Below are 14,504 nucleotides of genomic sequence, written 5' to 3' on the forward strand. Positions count from 1 at the left end.
AGATAAACAAAAATAAATACTCACTCTGTTTCAATTTAGATGAGCTAGTTTGACTCGACACAGAGTTTAAGAAAAAAAAATACTTTTGAAACTTGTGACCTTAAAAGCTTAAGGGGTAAAAACTTTGTGGTGCCATGATATTTATGTGGTTATAAAAGCTTATCATTAAGAGTAAAATGAGAAAAATGAAAAGTTTAAAGTTGAATTATTTTCAAATATAAAAATATATATAAGCATGTAACATTCGTCACTTTTGTGAACAGCCAAAAAGATAAATAAATAAATAAAAGTATTTACTCACAAGTTGAATTCCCTATCATTATTCACCCATCTCACGTTCTCATATTAATTTTATCTTTTCCTTACAATATAAAAACAAAGTCTCCAATTATTTATCTCTGCCATTAGATCTCAGTATCGTTTCTCCACGGTCCACCTTGCTCTCTCTGTCTGGCTCTAAGTCTAACTCTGTGATTGAGAAGAACAGGTAACGCTCCCATTCGCAGATCCATTCTCGAATCTTCAGTTCATTGTTTTTCAATTTGGTAAACACAATTCACTGCAATCCGATTTGATTCATACTCACATCTGGTTGTAATCCGCTGCTTCTGAAGTTTATTTGTATGGTCTAGTATTGTTCCGTTTTACTTGTTTGACTTCTGTGTTAATAGTTGATTTTGAATGAAAGAAAATAATGGATGTGTTTGTGGACTGTTTATGCTTTTGAACTGCCTTGTTTCCTTGGCATTTTGATGCTGTGTTGTTTATTCAGGGGATGTGTATGATCTGATGATCAAAGTTGGAATATTAGCGGGCACAAATTGTAACTTTGTTATTTTTTTTTGTGACATTCAGGTTAAATATGGGAGTTGCACCTAACAATATTGAGATGGAGGAGGGAAACCTGGAGGTTGGAATGGGTAATTTTATTTGATGTTCTTTTTGTTCAACCATCTGTTTGCTAGAGTACAAGTCTATTTAGCATTGTGATGAATCTGATGTTGTGTGTGCATTATGCCTAAAAAACTTAAGATAACACTTAAAAATTGATGTTAAAAGTAACCTCCTTCATCTATGATACAAGGTGAAAATCTCTTAGTCTGAGGTCAATAAATTCTATAAATGCATATGAATTTGTTTTTCTCATCTTCTCTTTATCTCTCAAATTTTATTGAATGTCATCAAAGGGACAATTAATATGCAATTGATTTATCCGGTGGATAATCAAGTAAAAGTACAAGATTTTGCTACTCCTTTTTTATGTTATACAGTATCTTTTTTTTTTGTTGGGGCTTCATATAGCCAACCCTAACTAGTTTGGCGTCGATTTTTTTTTTTTAACTCAATATAAACTCTTAAATTTATCAAACCCATCAGTTAAAAGCATGATGCAGATTTCTAACACTACGTACCATTGCAGAATACAGAACTGTCTCCGGTGTTGCTGGACCGCTGGTTATCCTTGACAAAGTTAAGGTAATGGCTGCGTGCTTTGCTAATGCGCCTTTCTGTTTTTTCCCTTAGTGTGATTTTTTCTATTGTACTTGTTTGTGTTAATTAAACTGGAATGATGTGCTCATATATGATCTTATCAGGGACCCAAGTACCAGGAGATTGTTAACATTCGGTTGGGAGATGGAACTACTCGACGTGGACAAGTTCTGGAAGTTGATGGTGAAAAAGCTGTTGTTCAGGTTCTTTGGGATCAGTTTTGGCTAATTTAATTGTTTGCAATTTATAAAAAAGTGTTTCTTTGTATTAACACTTCTTCTAGGTTAAGTTCCATTTGCTTAAGCATGGTCATTTTCTCCTTTCTTCCCAGGTTTTTGAAGGAACATCTGGAATTGACAACAAATACACAACTGTGCAGTTTACTGGGGAGGTACACAGCAGCTAATATTTGTTTCTAGACTTCATCCATTGAACCCAAAGATGTAAATCATGAGTAGAAGTCCCTAGATTCCTTGAGTATCTGATGGTTCATTAACTAGCTGTGGTCTAAAAATATCACCTTCTCACACTTACTTTAGCCTTTAATTTCCTCACTTGCTTTCCCATTTCTTTTACATACCGTTAAATTACAGAAAGCAGTCAGTAGTAAACATGAAAACATTTGGTAGAGTAATCTTGTGTTTGCAAATTGGAGAAAATAGTGAAACGTTCTGTATCCTAAGATGGAAACTATCGGATCGTTTAAATTTTTTTATAGTACAGGACATGTTTTTGTGTGCTTCTATCATTTCTATCGTTTCGGTCCTTTACCATCATGAGCTGAGGGTTTATCGGAAACAGCTTCTCTACTCCTCCGGAGTAGGGGTAACGTCTGCGTACACATTACCCTCCCCAGACCCCACTAGTGGGATTCCACTGGGTCGTTGTTGTTGTTGTTGTTGTTGTTGTTGTTGTTCTATCATTTCGTAATACTGTTTGCTAATAGTGTATAATATGCTTTCAGGTTTTAAAGACACCAGTTTCATTGGATATGCTTGGACGCATCTTTAATGGTTCTGGCAAGCCAATTGACAACGGTCCTCCTATTTTACCTGAGGCTTACAGGGATATCTCAGGCAAGTATTGAGTTCTGGGAAGTCCATTATTTTGGTTTTTTTCTTGTGATTTCTTTCTAGTATATCATCATATGTGTAACATGTCAACCTTAGGAAGTTCTATCAACCCTAGTGAGAGAACATATCCTGAAGAGATGATACAGACAGGAATTTCCACAGTAGATGTCATGAATTCAATTGCTAGAGGGCAGAAGATTCCTCTTTTCTCTGCCGCCGGTCTTCCTCATAATGAGATTGCAGCCCAGATCTGTCGTCAGGCTGGACTGGTGAAGAGGTTGGAGAAAGCTGACAACCTTCTTGAGGTTAGTAGTTTACTTTTTTACACTTACGCATAGATTAGCCAATTATTTTGATGGAGCTGTCTAAATACAGTGATAGTGGAAGTCTGATATATTGCTTGAGAGTTGAATGGCCTTTGAAGCATTGGGGTGCCACCAAGCTAAACGTTTCTGTTTAGAAATCTTACAACTATCATGGCTTGATTGACTTACATTAAGTTTTACGAGTTTAGTTCCTTATGTGTTGCTTCTCTAATCTACCAGTGAGTAACTGGACAGGCGCTTGTGTCCATGTTCATTTATGCATGTTGACTAATTGTATGCAAATTGACATAATCCTCTCTTTTCCGCTTGATACCCAGGGTGGTGAAGGGGACAATTTTGCCATAGTCTTTGCTGCTATGGGAGTCAACATGGAAACAGCACAATTTTTTAAACGTGATTTTGAGGAAAATGGATCTATGGAGAGAGTGACACTCTTCTTAAACTTGGTAATGCTTGGAAGTTTTCCATGAATCCATAGTGATCATTTTTTTGGTGAAAACAAATGCAGTTATTCATAGTGAATGTCAAGTTTGATATCCTCAGTTATGTTTTTGCAGGCTAATGATCCTACTATAGAGCGTATTATTACTCCCAGGATTGCTCTGACAACTGCAGAATACCTAGCATATGAGTGTGGAAAGCATGTTCTTGTAATTTTAACTGATATGAGTTCATATGCTGATGCTCTTCGTGAGGTATTGTTCATGAAGCATATCTTGCAATTTTTCAATTGGGCCAATTATGATTCTGTATTTAGCCGAACCCAACCTGCTTTTAAATTGAGGCGTAATAGTTGTTGGGTTGCCATCTTTTGGGACCTCTCCTTTTTGACTTCTGGCACATAAAACTATAAATCCTCCTGCAGGTATCTGCTGCCCGAGAAGAAGTGCCTGGAAGGCGTGGATATCCTGGTTATATGTATACCGATCTGGCAACAATCTATGAACGAGCTGGACGTATCGAGGGACGAACGGGCTCCATCACACAAATTCCAATTCTGACCATGCCAAATGATGGTAAACCGTAGCCAGCATCATTTTGCTATTATTTCTACTTCTGCCTTCTTCTTTTCCTAATATATATTGATGAATCTCTAATTTCTCTTATTATTTTGTACAGATATTACACATCCAACCCCGGATCTTACAGGTTATATCACCGAAGGACAAATATATATTGACCGACAGCTTCATAACCGGCAGGTACGCAATAAATCTGTCGGACTGACAACTTATGCACACTAGTAAAAGGGCATTATTTCTGAATGCTAGAGGTGAAGATTTAGAAAATGAGCGATTGATCAAACCGATATAGGAAGTATATGCCCTTTGCTTTATCAATCTTTTTATCTCTTAATCTCTTGATTTGCTATTTCTAGTTTATTCTAGATCATCTCGATTAGGTTCTGCATAACCTGAGATTTTTTACTGAACTGAATAGCTACTTAGTATTTCTGCAGAGAAAGTGATCGAGAACCTCGGCCCCTATTTTACTATTTAGCAGTACTATTTTTAAGAAATTACAATTAATTTAGTCTAAATGTTTTGCTTTTGGATAAATGGCCCATTGCTTGTTTATCAAGTTATTTCTTAAATTGACTAACCAGCAAGTCACAACAGCGGAAGGTTCTCTTTATTGAAATTAGCTATGATTAAAGCTTATGAGTGTGGATGGATTGAATATCTTTACATTTTGAATAGTGTTGGGCTTGAATAAAAACATATCAAATGGTTGTTTTTCCTTTCTGAATTTTAACAGATATACCCACCAATCAATGTGCTTCCATCCCTGTCTCGGTTGATGAAGGTGAGGTTATGGATCTGTTTAGATATGAATCTATTTAGATCTTTTTTGTAAACTGATAGAACACCAAACATGTGACTTGTTAATTCACCCTTATAACTTTGTAGAGTGCCATTGGTGAGGGTATGACTAGGAGGGATCATTCTGATGTATCCAACCAGGTAAGATCAACTTTCAGTAAAGATGTGTGTCATCACTGTTCATTAACATACATTCAGTAAGACTTGACAATTACTACTGAAGCTGCAATAAATGATGCTTGATGGTAATACTTATAAAAATTTCAGCTGTATGCAAATTATGCTATTGGCAAGGATGTCCAGGCAATGAAAGCTGTGGTTGGAGAAGAAGCATTATCTTCTGAGGACCTGGTTTGTAACTTGAGAAAAATTAGTTGAGCTTTATTTTTGGCTCTAATGAGTTCACTAATTGAATCTTTCTTGAATATATCAGCTTTACTTAGAGTTTCTTGACAAATTCGAGAGGAAGTTTGTTGCCCAAGGAGCCTACGACACCCGTAACATTTTCCAGTCGCTTGATTTAGCTTGGACACTCCTTCGGATCTTCCCTCGTGAGCTTCTTCACCGTATTCCCGCGAAGACCCTGGATCAGTACTACAGCCGCGATGCGTCTAATTGAGGGAGCCAACTTTGTACTTTTGTATCCTGTGTGATTGCCTTGGTATGAGCTTGATGATACATATCATGAGCTTTTCCTCAAATTATGAATCTCCTTCCAGCTCAACAATAAAAGCTTTCTCTAGTGAGTTCCCAGAACCAAGGCTCTCCGGCATTTGCAAGACATTTATATTCTTTTAAGAACCAGTTAAGTCATGGTGTAATTTATTGTGTTGTGTTATCTGCACATATGGCAGGGTTTGGTTTCCTTTTTAAATTCTACAACAGTAGGGTTTTCCAGGAATTACAAAACCCATGTTATGTATTGTGCTCATTTATTTGTTTTGTATGTCGACCGTGAGCTAATTCTTTTGTATCCTTTTTGAATAATGTTGCCTTTTGTGAGGTTCTTGTTTAATACTTGCAAGTGGCAGCTTAGCTTTTGGAGTTTTAAATGAATTCTTTTGGAGTTTTCTAAATGAATCCGCTCATAAGTATGGGTAATTGGAAACAAATTCAGACTTCAGAGACTATTAAAGCAAAGCTCACTTGAAATCATTACACCGAACACTTATTTGGAGATTATTCATTTTACATAGAAGGGTTATATGGAAGAAATAAGAAATAGACAGGTTGAACTTTTTATTCAAGTGGAGTAGAAATAGTGGGAAGCAAACATTTATAACTGTCCTGACGTCTGCTTAATTTTTCATTCAATTGTTGCTGCTAACCTTGTTCTAGGGAAAGAAAGGGTAAAGATGTTACAATCAATCAACGCGAGATTTTTTTTTTCCTTCACTATTTTGCAGGAAACACGTGCTAGGAAAACGACATTTGGTGGAACTGTCTTTGACACGGTATTTAGATTCGAGTTGTTCAGATCCAATATTTCTTCCGCCTAATTAGTTCATCTAAGAAACCCATTTTTGATTGATTAGTTTTTTTTTATTTTTTATAACCACAGTGTAACTAATTTTTCGGGATACATGCTACCTCTGATCAACACAGGTATCGGGTAACTTTGTCCACCAAAATTTGAACAGATGGAAAAAGATCATCTAGTATTTTTCCCTCCGTAAGGAACAAATATGATTGTTGTTTGTGTATTGTATTACTCGGTAAGCCCGAAAATTCCTCCCATGCATAACTATCTGAATAGCTAGGTCTTCGCCTTTGATAAAAACAGCTATAGTCTAAAATTTCCTAATTTATCTGGAAGCACTCCCGTGCCAAAATCATAAAGATAAAAGGAACCAATGTTAAAAGTATATAGTAATAAATATAAGTCACTAGGACATCATTTATTTATTTTTAATATTAAGACATCTGAATCTAAATACACATCTGAATATCAAGATATGTATTAAGATTAAGACATCTAAATCTGAATACACATCTGAGTATTAAGATGTGTATTAAGATCTGAATACTAAATGATTAAGATTGTTTGATTTTTAATATCTGAATGTATAAATTTTATCTTTATTTGAAAATTAATAAACATAAAATTCAAATGAAATACTAATTAATATAATATTCTATCAATAAATATATAATTTTTTTCAGAATATAGTAGTTGCCGGTGGTGATGGCTAACAGTGGTGCTTGTGAATGCCGACGCGGTGGTTGGTGGTAGGTTTGGTTGATGGTGGTGGTTCAGGGTAGTAGCTAGTGGTGATTAGTAGTGGTGGGTGGTGGTAGTTTATAATGATGAGTAGTGCCGGTTATGATTGTTGATGGTGATGGGGTGGTTAGTTGTGGTAGTTGAGGTGGATGAGTGTTTGTGATTGAGAATGATGGTGGTGGGAGTGGTGCGGATGGCGGGTGGTGGTAGTCGATTATGGTGGCAGCTATGACTGAGGATGATGGTGGGATGGTGGTTGAGTATGGTGATGGTGGTGGTGGCATGGTGGTAGTTGATAATGGTAAGCGATAGCGACAATTAATAATGAATATGGATGATAGCATCTTAATGAGATTAAGTCTCTGTTATGGATCTTAATCATACAGACTATTCAGACCCATTAAGTGATTGTGAAGTAAAAAACAAACATAGTTAATGATTAAGATTCAGACTTTAAAAACAAACGCACTTAATGTCTAAGATCTGAATGATTAAGATTCAGACCTCCATTAAATGGCAAACAAATGAGGCCAACTCTTTCTTCTTCTTTTTTTCTTTTTCCTTAAGCGGGTGGGTTGTCTTTTGGTGTGAATAGTCTTGATTTGCACCTATTTACCGAATCAAGAACTGTTTATTGAAAAATAACACTAGCAATTTGACTTGTCAGGAAAGAAAAAAAAAATCACTCGAGGAACTCCAAAGAAAGCCTCAAAACTGATGAAGGATAATACAATGCATTACACTGTTCTTCATAATTGGGTGGGTAGGCAAAACCCAAAATGTGAAATAGAAATATAACTCCATTCTCATCCAGCTTTTGAAGTTCTCTTTACAGATGGTAATACAACCGAATCCAAATTCCCTGGATAAGGAATCCACAACCCTAATCCTCCCCTACTCTCTTTCAAACCAGTTTTCTTCTTAAATTCATCCAAAGATTTTACCCACTCTACTTTGGATGAATGTTCACGGGTATGATTGTGCAAAATAAAGATGGAGTTATACTCACAATTAGGAAACATAAAAAATTTGAATAGGCCTCCTAACCTATAGACAACATACCCAAAGCTCAGCTGATCTCTCGGTGTGAAGAGGTGAACTTCATTGAACCACAAGCAACTAAACAAATTACTCAGTGCAGTATGTTCTCGTATGATGACGGCTCCTTCTGGAACATCTGCGTATACCAAAAAGTTTTCACTATAATTGAGAAGTGGATGACGAGAAAGAATTAATGTCCTGGAGAAGTTGACACTCCTCTTAGTGATTAGAAATACTAGCCTTGTTACCAATTAGAACATACAACAAAGGCCTTTAACTTACCACTAGGAGTGCTTTTCTTTGGATTCCATGGTTCCATTCCCTCGTAGCGATATATCTTCATATGAAGATCAATCAGAGGACGAGCATATCGCTTTCTCCTTTTGTTTGCATCAGCCTCTTCGTACACATTGCGGTGATGCTTGTGCTGAGCAATTGCAAACGTATTCTTCTCACGCCACAAGTATCTTCAAATAGCCACCGTCTAAGTTAGACCACTCATGCTCAATCAAGATGCAGTACTTTCTAAACACAGGAGACTTTTCTTTGTTTGGTTAAAACTTTTAACTAAAGAAATTAACAAAACAGAAATTCATGTACAAGAAATAACTGCAAGCCCTGAATCTAACCATTATATTTTCGAGAAGGGAATCTACCCATCATTACTTAACCACATGCTGTTCAAGTAAATCCAGTAATCTGACAGCATTAAGAATCAATTCACAAAAGAAAACAAAGGGGGGGGGGGGGTACATTCATGCTGGTGAGGAGTGAAGCAAGAAATAAAATACAAATACTGATAACATAACTATATCATACCTTTCAAGTAATAGCAATGGGTCAACTATCAGCTCCATTTTACCATCAATCCAGATGCTGTACTGTGCTTGAGGAAATAATCTGTGGGTTAATATTTTTGGAACTTTTCCATTCCTTCTAGGCTCATCATACGGAGGATTCTTCAATAGAATCAAACGCCAGATACCAACCCATTCTCCCCCTTCGTTGTCCTCTCTAACAGTAACATTTTTCTTGATGAACTCGAGGGATACTTCATCGACAACCATAAGAAAGCAAAAGAGCTTCTGAGAACGTGCACTTATATTTGATGGCTGGTGAGGTGCATCATACCCATCAAAAATACCAGAGGCAACAACGAACCGACACTTCTTGACATATTTGATGTCTTTCTGAGCCATTTCTGCACCACCATTTCGTATAAAGCCACAGTGCACCTACAGATGAAATATAAATCAAAGCTGGAAGCATATGAAGTAGCAAACTCAAATTGTTCTCGAGAATAATAACAAGGAAACCAAATCATCAGGAGTAGGGCGTCCCGAGTATGTAACATATTTTTCATTAGTAGAGTAGTAGTCACATTCACTTGGTAGTCTTTTTCGAGCCATTTTGCTAATTTGGGGAATGGTGGACACTTAAATCAAAATACTTTATCGGTTATAATACGCGAAGACATGTCAAAAATGGAGTACATAATTAAGAATGAGGAAGGCACCAAAACTGATTTGTACTCAAAATACGGTACATATACCAAAAGCTAAAGGTAGATTTCGTTTTCAAGTCATTGTTCACTGCTCCTTCTATGAGCAACATTTGGTCTTTAACAGAGCTTTGTTTTTAAAAAGGAGAGGAAAGTGGGCCAGGTAAATGCAACAAACAGGTATAGAAACAGTGGAAGCCTCCAATTACGTTAGATAAGGCGGTATGTTTACCTTCATGTTTGGTTTTATTTTAAAGCTCTCATCTCTCTGTTTCCATGTTATATTTCCTCCAAACAAAGGGGGCGACTGAGATCCGTTGGTTGCTGTCACATCCTCCATAAAGTAAGAAAGTGATTGCACATACTTTTCCGGAGATCTCCTTTTTGGAATAACAATCTTATTTGGATCATCTGCTACAGGAATAGGACAACCTATACATTCACAAGAGATAAAACAGCAACCTTAACATTTCTCTGATACATTTAGATACAAAAGTCTGAAATGATAAATTCGAGAGACTCACGATGTGGAGGTGTCACAAGTCCCATACTCTGAATTACTTCATATATTTTACTGCTTTTGTTACAAAGGGCTGCATGTCAAGAAAGAAAGATAAATGCAGAATCCAATTTTGAAAGGTAAAAAGTATAGGCTGCTAATTAATTTCTGAAACAAAAATTGACGGTAACAAGATCATACATACTACTTCCACCATCAAAAAACGTCATGTTTCCATTAACCATAAAGTTAGAGATATTGTGAAAGCGGGTAATGTTTAGTTCACCTTAAGAATCAAGGTACTAAATATGCAAGGTTTACCAATTGGGACCAGCAATGATAAATCACATCTTTCATTCCCGCAATCCCCTCATCCAATTCAATGTAACTCAAAGCAACAGCAAAAGCAAATGCTACCATAAATATGGCAAAGGAAAAGAAAGCAAGAAATGTAAAATAGTTACCTGAAAAGAAAGCAATAGAAGACTGGCAAGACCAAGCATGAAATAACAATGCGGTTAGAATGAGCATCCCCCAAATAATTCCGGCCACAAGAACCAACCGAATGAAGCCCCTTTTCCATATAATCCTCATTGGGGAGTCGTGGTATAACTTCCCACTTGCAAGGAAGCCTTCCTTACCATCTGCATTCACAGTTAATTTTTCCTATTCAATTTCAACAGTAATGCAAGCACTACCACTACAACGCAAGACACCCTATATCATAATTATACAAATTTCCAGTTCAGTTTCAATAGAGATACAGGGAAGGGACGGAGTTAAGCTGACGAAAGGGTGTTCAACTGAATCCCTTTGCTGAAAATTACATTGTGCAAATAGAGCAATTTTTTATTTTTGTGTGTGCATATTTTTACTGTTGAATCCCCTAGATAGAAGGCAAATTCTAGTAAAGTGACTAAGGGGTTTAAAAATTGCTTTAGGTCATCGGTTCAAATCCTAGGTATGACATTCGTATTTTTTTTTTTTTTTTTTTGAATGCCACTGATACAGGGCACTACTACTGCAATGCTGAAATGCAAGACACTCTTTATCATAATTACACTATTTTCCAATTCAGTTTCAACAGATATACAGCCACTATTGCAGTGCAGGAGACCCCGTCATAATTATAAAACACGGAGCTTAATGTATAAATTTGACTTGTTTATTATATTGGTGATAATAGAAGCAAATACTAAATACTTGCTATGAAGTTAGATTTGTTACGGAAAATATCACATCGATCAATGGTTGCTAGTGGTCAATCAAGTGAGGGGAGAACCATGAGGTCTCAGATTAAAAAAAAAAAATACTAAGTGATGCAACAAAAAAACTACAAGATAATTTCTTCCCATCTACCCAAGCCTTTGTGGGCAGAGTTACCCAATACCTGCCCTGGTATGTGTAAGCTGGCTCAGCAGCACCGTCGTCAAAAAAAATATCACATCAATGGTTAAGAAGTCATAAAAGATTTTGAATTCTTCTAAACTGTTAAAGTTATATAGATAAATATTATTATAGTTTCAAAATTTTTGGACATTTCAAAATGGAAAGAGTAAATATAAATTGGACAGAGTATGTAATTATTAGTAAGCTACATTTGGGTTTACCTCTAGATTGAAGATGGTTACGGTCTGGTCTTCGAATAGCTCTTAAAGAAACACTGTCCATTCTCAATGCATAGTGAGGGGATCTTTCAGCTTATAAAATGGTGAACTCTACTGCTCTGAACACAAGATCCAAAAGGGGGGGATTATATTAAAAACCCCACACTCGAAAATTAAGACTAACTTGAAATGGGTTTTGAGTATTTCACCTTGCAATTTGAAAATCTGAGAAAAAAGGTAGCCTTTTTGTGTCTCCTTTTACCAGATTTTGTGCCAATATATGATCGTATTGTAGATGTTGGAATATAAAATGTGTTGGGTTTTAGGCGAAAAAGAGGTTGTTAAGGCTATCATTGAATCCCTATTTATCAAAATATTTTCTTGAATCACAGAAGCTATCGAAGAAGGAAATGAGGGAAGACGCCGACGGATCTTGCCGAAAGATAGCATAAAACGACGTCGGTCGCTGTTCAGAAATTATTTTCTCATGGAAATCATACAATTTATTTTCTTCACTTACTCTTTTTTATTTCATGTGCTTCACTTTATTCAACAAATAATAAATAATTTCAATGTTTCAAGTCTCTTTTGACATTTGTGTCGTTAAAATGGAATATTAGTAAGCGTTTTGACCTTGTATTTTAAATATTAAGACTAAATTTTAGTTTTAAAATATTAAAAAATTTATTTTGCGACTTAAAAATAACAATCAATCAAGCTAACATTCAAAAAGACAAAATATTAACTTTTTAAAGATAGAATGAAGTACATTGACGCATCTATAAAAAAAAAATTGGAACATACTTGTACCCTTTTTATTTTTCCAAAAATATGTGTGATATAACATGCTATTATAATTTTATTAGTATCCTCACTTCAAATGATCAAATCTTGCATCTTCCAATGTAAATAAAATTGAAATGATGCATGGGTATTAATAATTCCATTAATGATTTCTTTGAGATAATTCACACACTAAGGCAAATTAGTAATATCAATCTCAAGCTCTTCCATAACATTTCTTTTTTTTCCTTGAAAAAAGTATAAAGCAGATTAGTAACACGTGCTTATATTCTCTCTAACACAGTCACTAAGAAGTGCCAATAAGCATATGAAGCAAATGCTTTTCGACAATTTTTTTTTTTTTTTTGGTCTTTTGATGTGCGCACCAAGATATAATGTCTATCAACAACGTTAAACAATGACATGAAAATTCATCGTCACAAAATATACTAATTAACAAGGCAAATCATCATTAGTGTATTTTTAACTTACATGCTCATAATACACCACAATAATATGTTGCAAAAAAAATGTTTCATTTGCATCACAATTTTTTTTTTAATATTAAGTCTTCGCAGACGAAATTTACCGACGGATTTCGTCAATTTTCTTGACAAAATTCAAAAACAAAACTGTGTCTATTTTTCGATGTGCTCGATCAGTTTCATTAATGGAAAAATGCACCAACAACGTCAAGTGCCATGTTCAGGAGGGTGATTAAGATCAACAACAGTTTAGGTGTCACGAGAATAGCACATGCGGCGTGACAAGGCGGGATATATATATATATATATATATATATATATATATATATATATATATATATATATATATATATATATATATATATAAAAAAAAAAAAAAGAAAAGAAAAAAATAACAAAGATAAAGAATAAAGAGCTGACAACCAAAAAAAAGATAGTAATATTATAGAGTCTGTATAACACCATGTAACGACCCGAACGGTCGTTTTGATCATTTGCACTTTACTCGGTGGTTTGAGGGCATGAGTAGCTCCGTATGATGTAGTATGACTTGTGTGTATCATTGGTTTCAGTTTTTGGGTGATTCGAAATTAGTTTGGAAGAAAGATTCTCAACTAGGAAGCTTTAAGTTGGAAGAGTTGACCAAGTTTGACTTTTGAGTATTTGACATCGGATCAGAGTTTTGATGGTTCCGTTAGGTCCGAATGGTGATTTTGGACTTGTGCGTATGCCCGAATTTGCATTTAGATATTTCTATAAGGTTTCGGCACTCATTGGCGAAAGTTGAAAATTTGAAGGTTTGGAATGTTCATAAGTTTGACCGAGAGTTGACTTCGATGTATCGGGTTCAAATTATTGTTCCGGGAGTTGGAATGTGTTCGATATGTCATTTGGAACTTGTATGCAAAATTTGGGTTCATCCCGGATTGGTTAGGCTTGAATCGGACGCTTGGTTCGAAGTTTGAAGTTTATGAACTTAAGAGATTGATCTTGATCTACGATTCGTGATTTTGATGTTGTTATGTATGATTTGAGGCTGCGAGTAGGTCTGTGTTATGTTATGGGACTTGTTGGTATGTTCGGACGGAGTTCCGAGGAGCTCGGGTGAGTTTCAGGGTGGTTTCAGACCATTTCTAGGCCATTTTTAGTTGCTGATTTTTGACTACAGGGGTGTACATTGTGATAGCGTGGATTTGGTCGCGATAGCAAAAAGAGAAAAATAGGAAAAATGGAGTTGTGAATAGCGATCGCGGAAGCCTTCTCACGATCGCATAGAAGAAAATCTCTGCTGCACTGGCTCGACTTTGGAAGCTTATAACTTGCAATCTATAAGAAATTTGAGGATGATCCAGAAATGAAAGTTGTATCTCTTTGTGTCTAGTTTTCAGAAGATCAAACTGTTTGTCATTTGAAATTTTGTACAAAAAGTTATGGCTAATATACTATAGGCTATCTGAGTAGAGTTGGAAAGGTTAAATGGAAGTTTGTTCTACGCGATCGCGGGGAAATGATCACGATCGCATAGGGTAAAAATTGTCCTGCAAAAATTTGTATCTCTTTGTGTCTAGTTTTCAGAAGATCAAACTGTTTGTCATTTGAAATTTTGTACAAAAAGTTATGGCTAATATACTATAGGCTATCTGAGTAGAGTTGG

General features: G+C 35.7%; 2 protein-coding genes across 3 annotated transcripts; one reads left to right on the forward strand and one right to left on the reverse strand.

Annotated features, from left to right (window-relative positions):
- Nucleotides 1-325: 325 nt before the first annotated feature.
- On the forward strand, nucleotides 326-5,789 carry LOC107805728 (V-type proton ATPase subunit B2). Its single transcript, XM_016629796.2, has 15 exons — nucleotides 326-487; nucleotides 856-920; nucleotides 1,421-1,476; nucleotides 1,596-1,694; nucleotides 1,823-1,882; nucleotides 2,456-2,567; nucleotides 2,661-2,869; nucleotides 3,208-3,336; nucleotides 3,448-3,585; nucleotides 3,756-3,906; nucleotides 4,010-4,092; nucleotides 4,649-4,696; nucleotides 4,801-4,854; nucleotides 4,981-5,064; nucleotides 5,147-5,789. Exons 2-15 carry the CDS (start codon nucleotides 863-865, stop codon nucleotides 5,330-5,332), a joined length of 1,467 nt encoding a protein of 488 aa, XP_016485282.1. The 5' UTR covers nucleotides 326-487; nucleotides 856-862; the 3' UTR covers nucleotides 5,333-5,789.
- Nucleotides 5,790-7,626: 1,837 nt separating this feature from the next.
- Nucleotides 7,627-12,049, reverse strand: LOC107805729 (putative hexosyltransferase MUCI70). Of its 2 annotated transcripts, none has more exons than XM_016629797.2 (8): nucleotides 11,792-12,049; nucleotides 11,586-11,701; nucleotides 10,440-10,619; nucleotides 10,001-10,069; nucleotides 9,709-9,908; nucleotides 8,795-9,210; nucleotides 8,258-8,442; nucleotides 7,627-8,111 (listed from the first exon to the last, which is right to left on the reverse strand). In XM_016629797.2, the coding sequence occupies exons 2-8, from the start codon at nucleotides 11,644-11,646 to the stop codon at nucleotides 7,741-7,743; spliced, it is 1,482 nt and encodes a 493-aa protein (XP_016485283.1). In that variant the 5' UTR covers nucleotides 11,647-11,701; nucleotides 11,792-12,049; the 3' UTR covers nucleotides 7,627-7,740. The 2 variants fall into 2 exon arrangements, with proteins under 2 accessions (XP_016485283.1, XP_016485285.1); XM_016629799.2 differs by having other exon boundaries at nucleotides 11,586-11,696; nucleotides 11,792-11,932.
- Between the last annotated feature and the right edge of the window lie 2,455 nt (nucleotides 12,050-14,504).

The sequence above is a fragment of the Nicotiana tabacum genome, chromosome 19 (genome assembly GCF_000715075.1).
Source record: "Nicotiana tabacum cultivar K326 chromosome 19, ASM71507v2, whole genome shotgun sequence".
In the NCBI taxonomy this organism is placed as follows: domain Eukaryota; kingdom Viridiplantae; phylum Streptophyta; class Magnoliopsida; order Solanales; family Solanaceae; genus Nicotiana; species Nicotiana tabacum.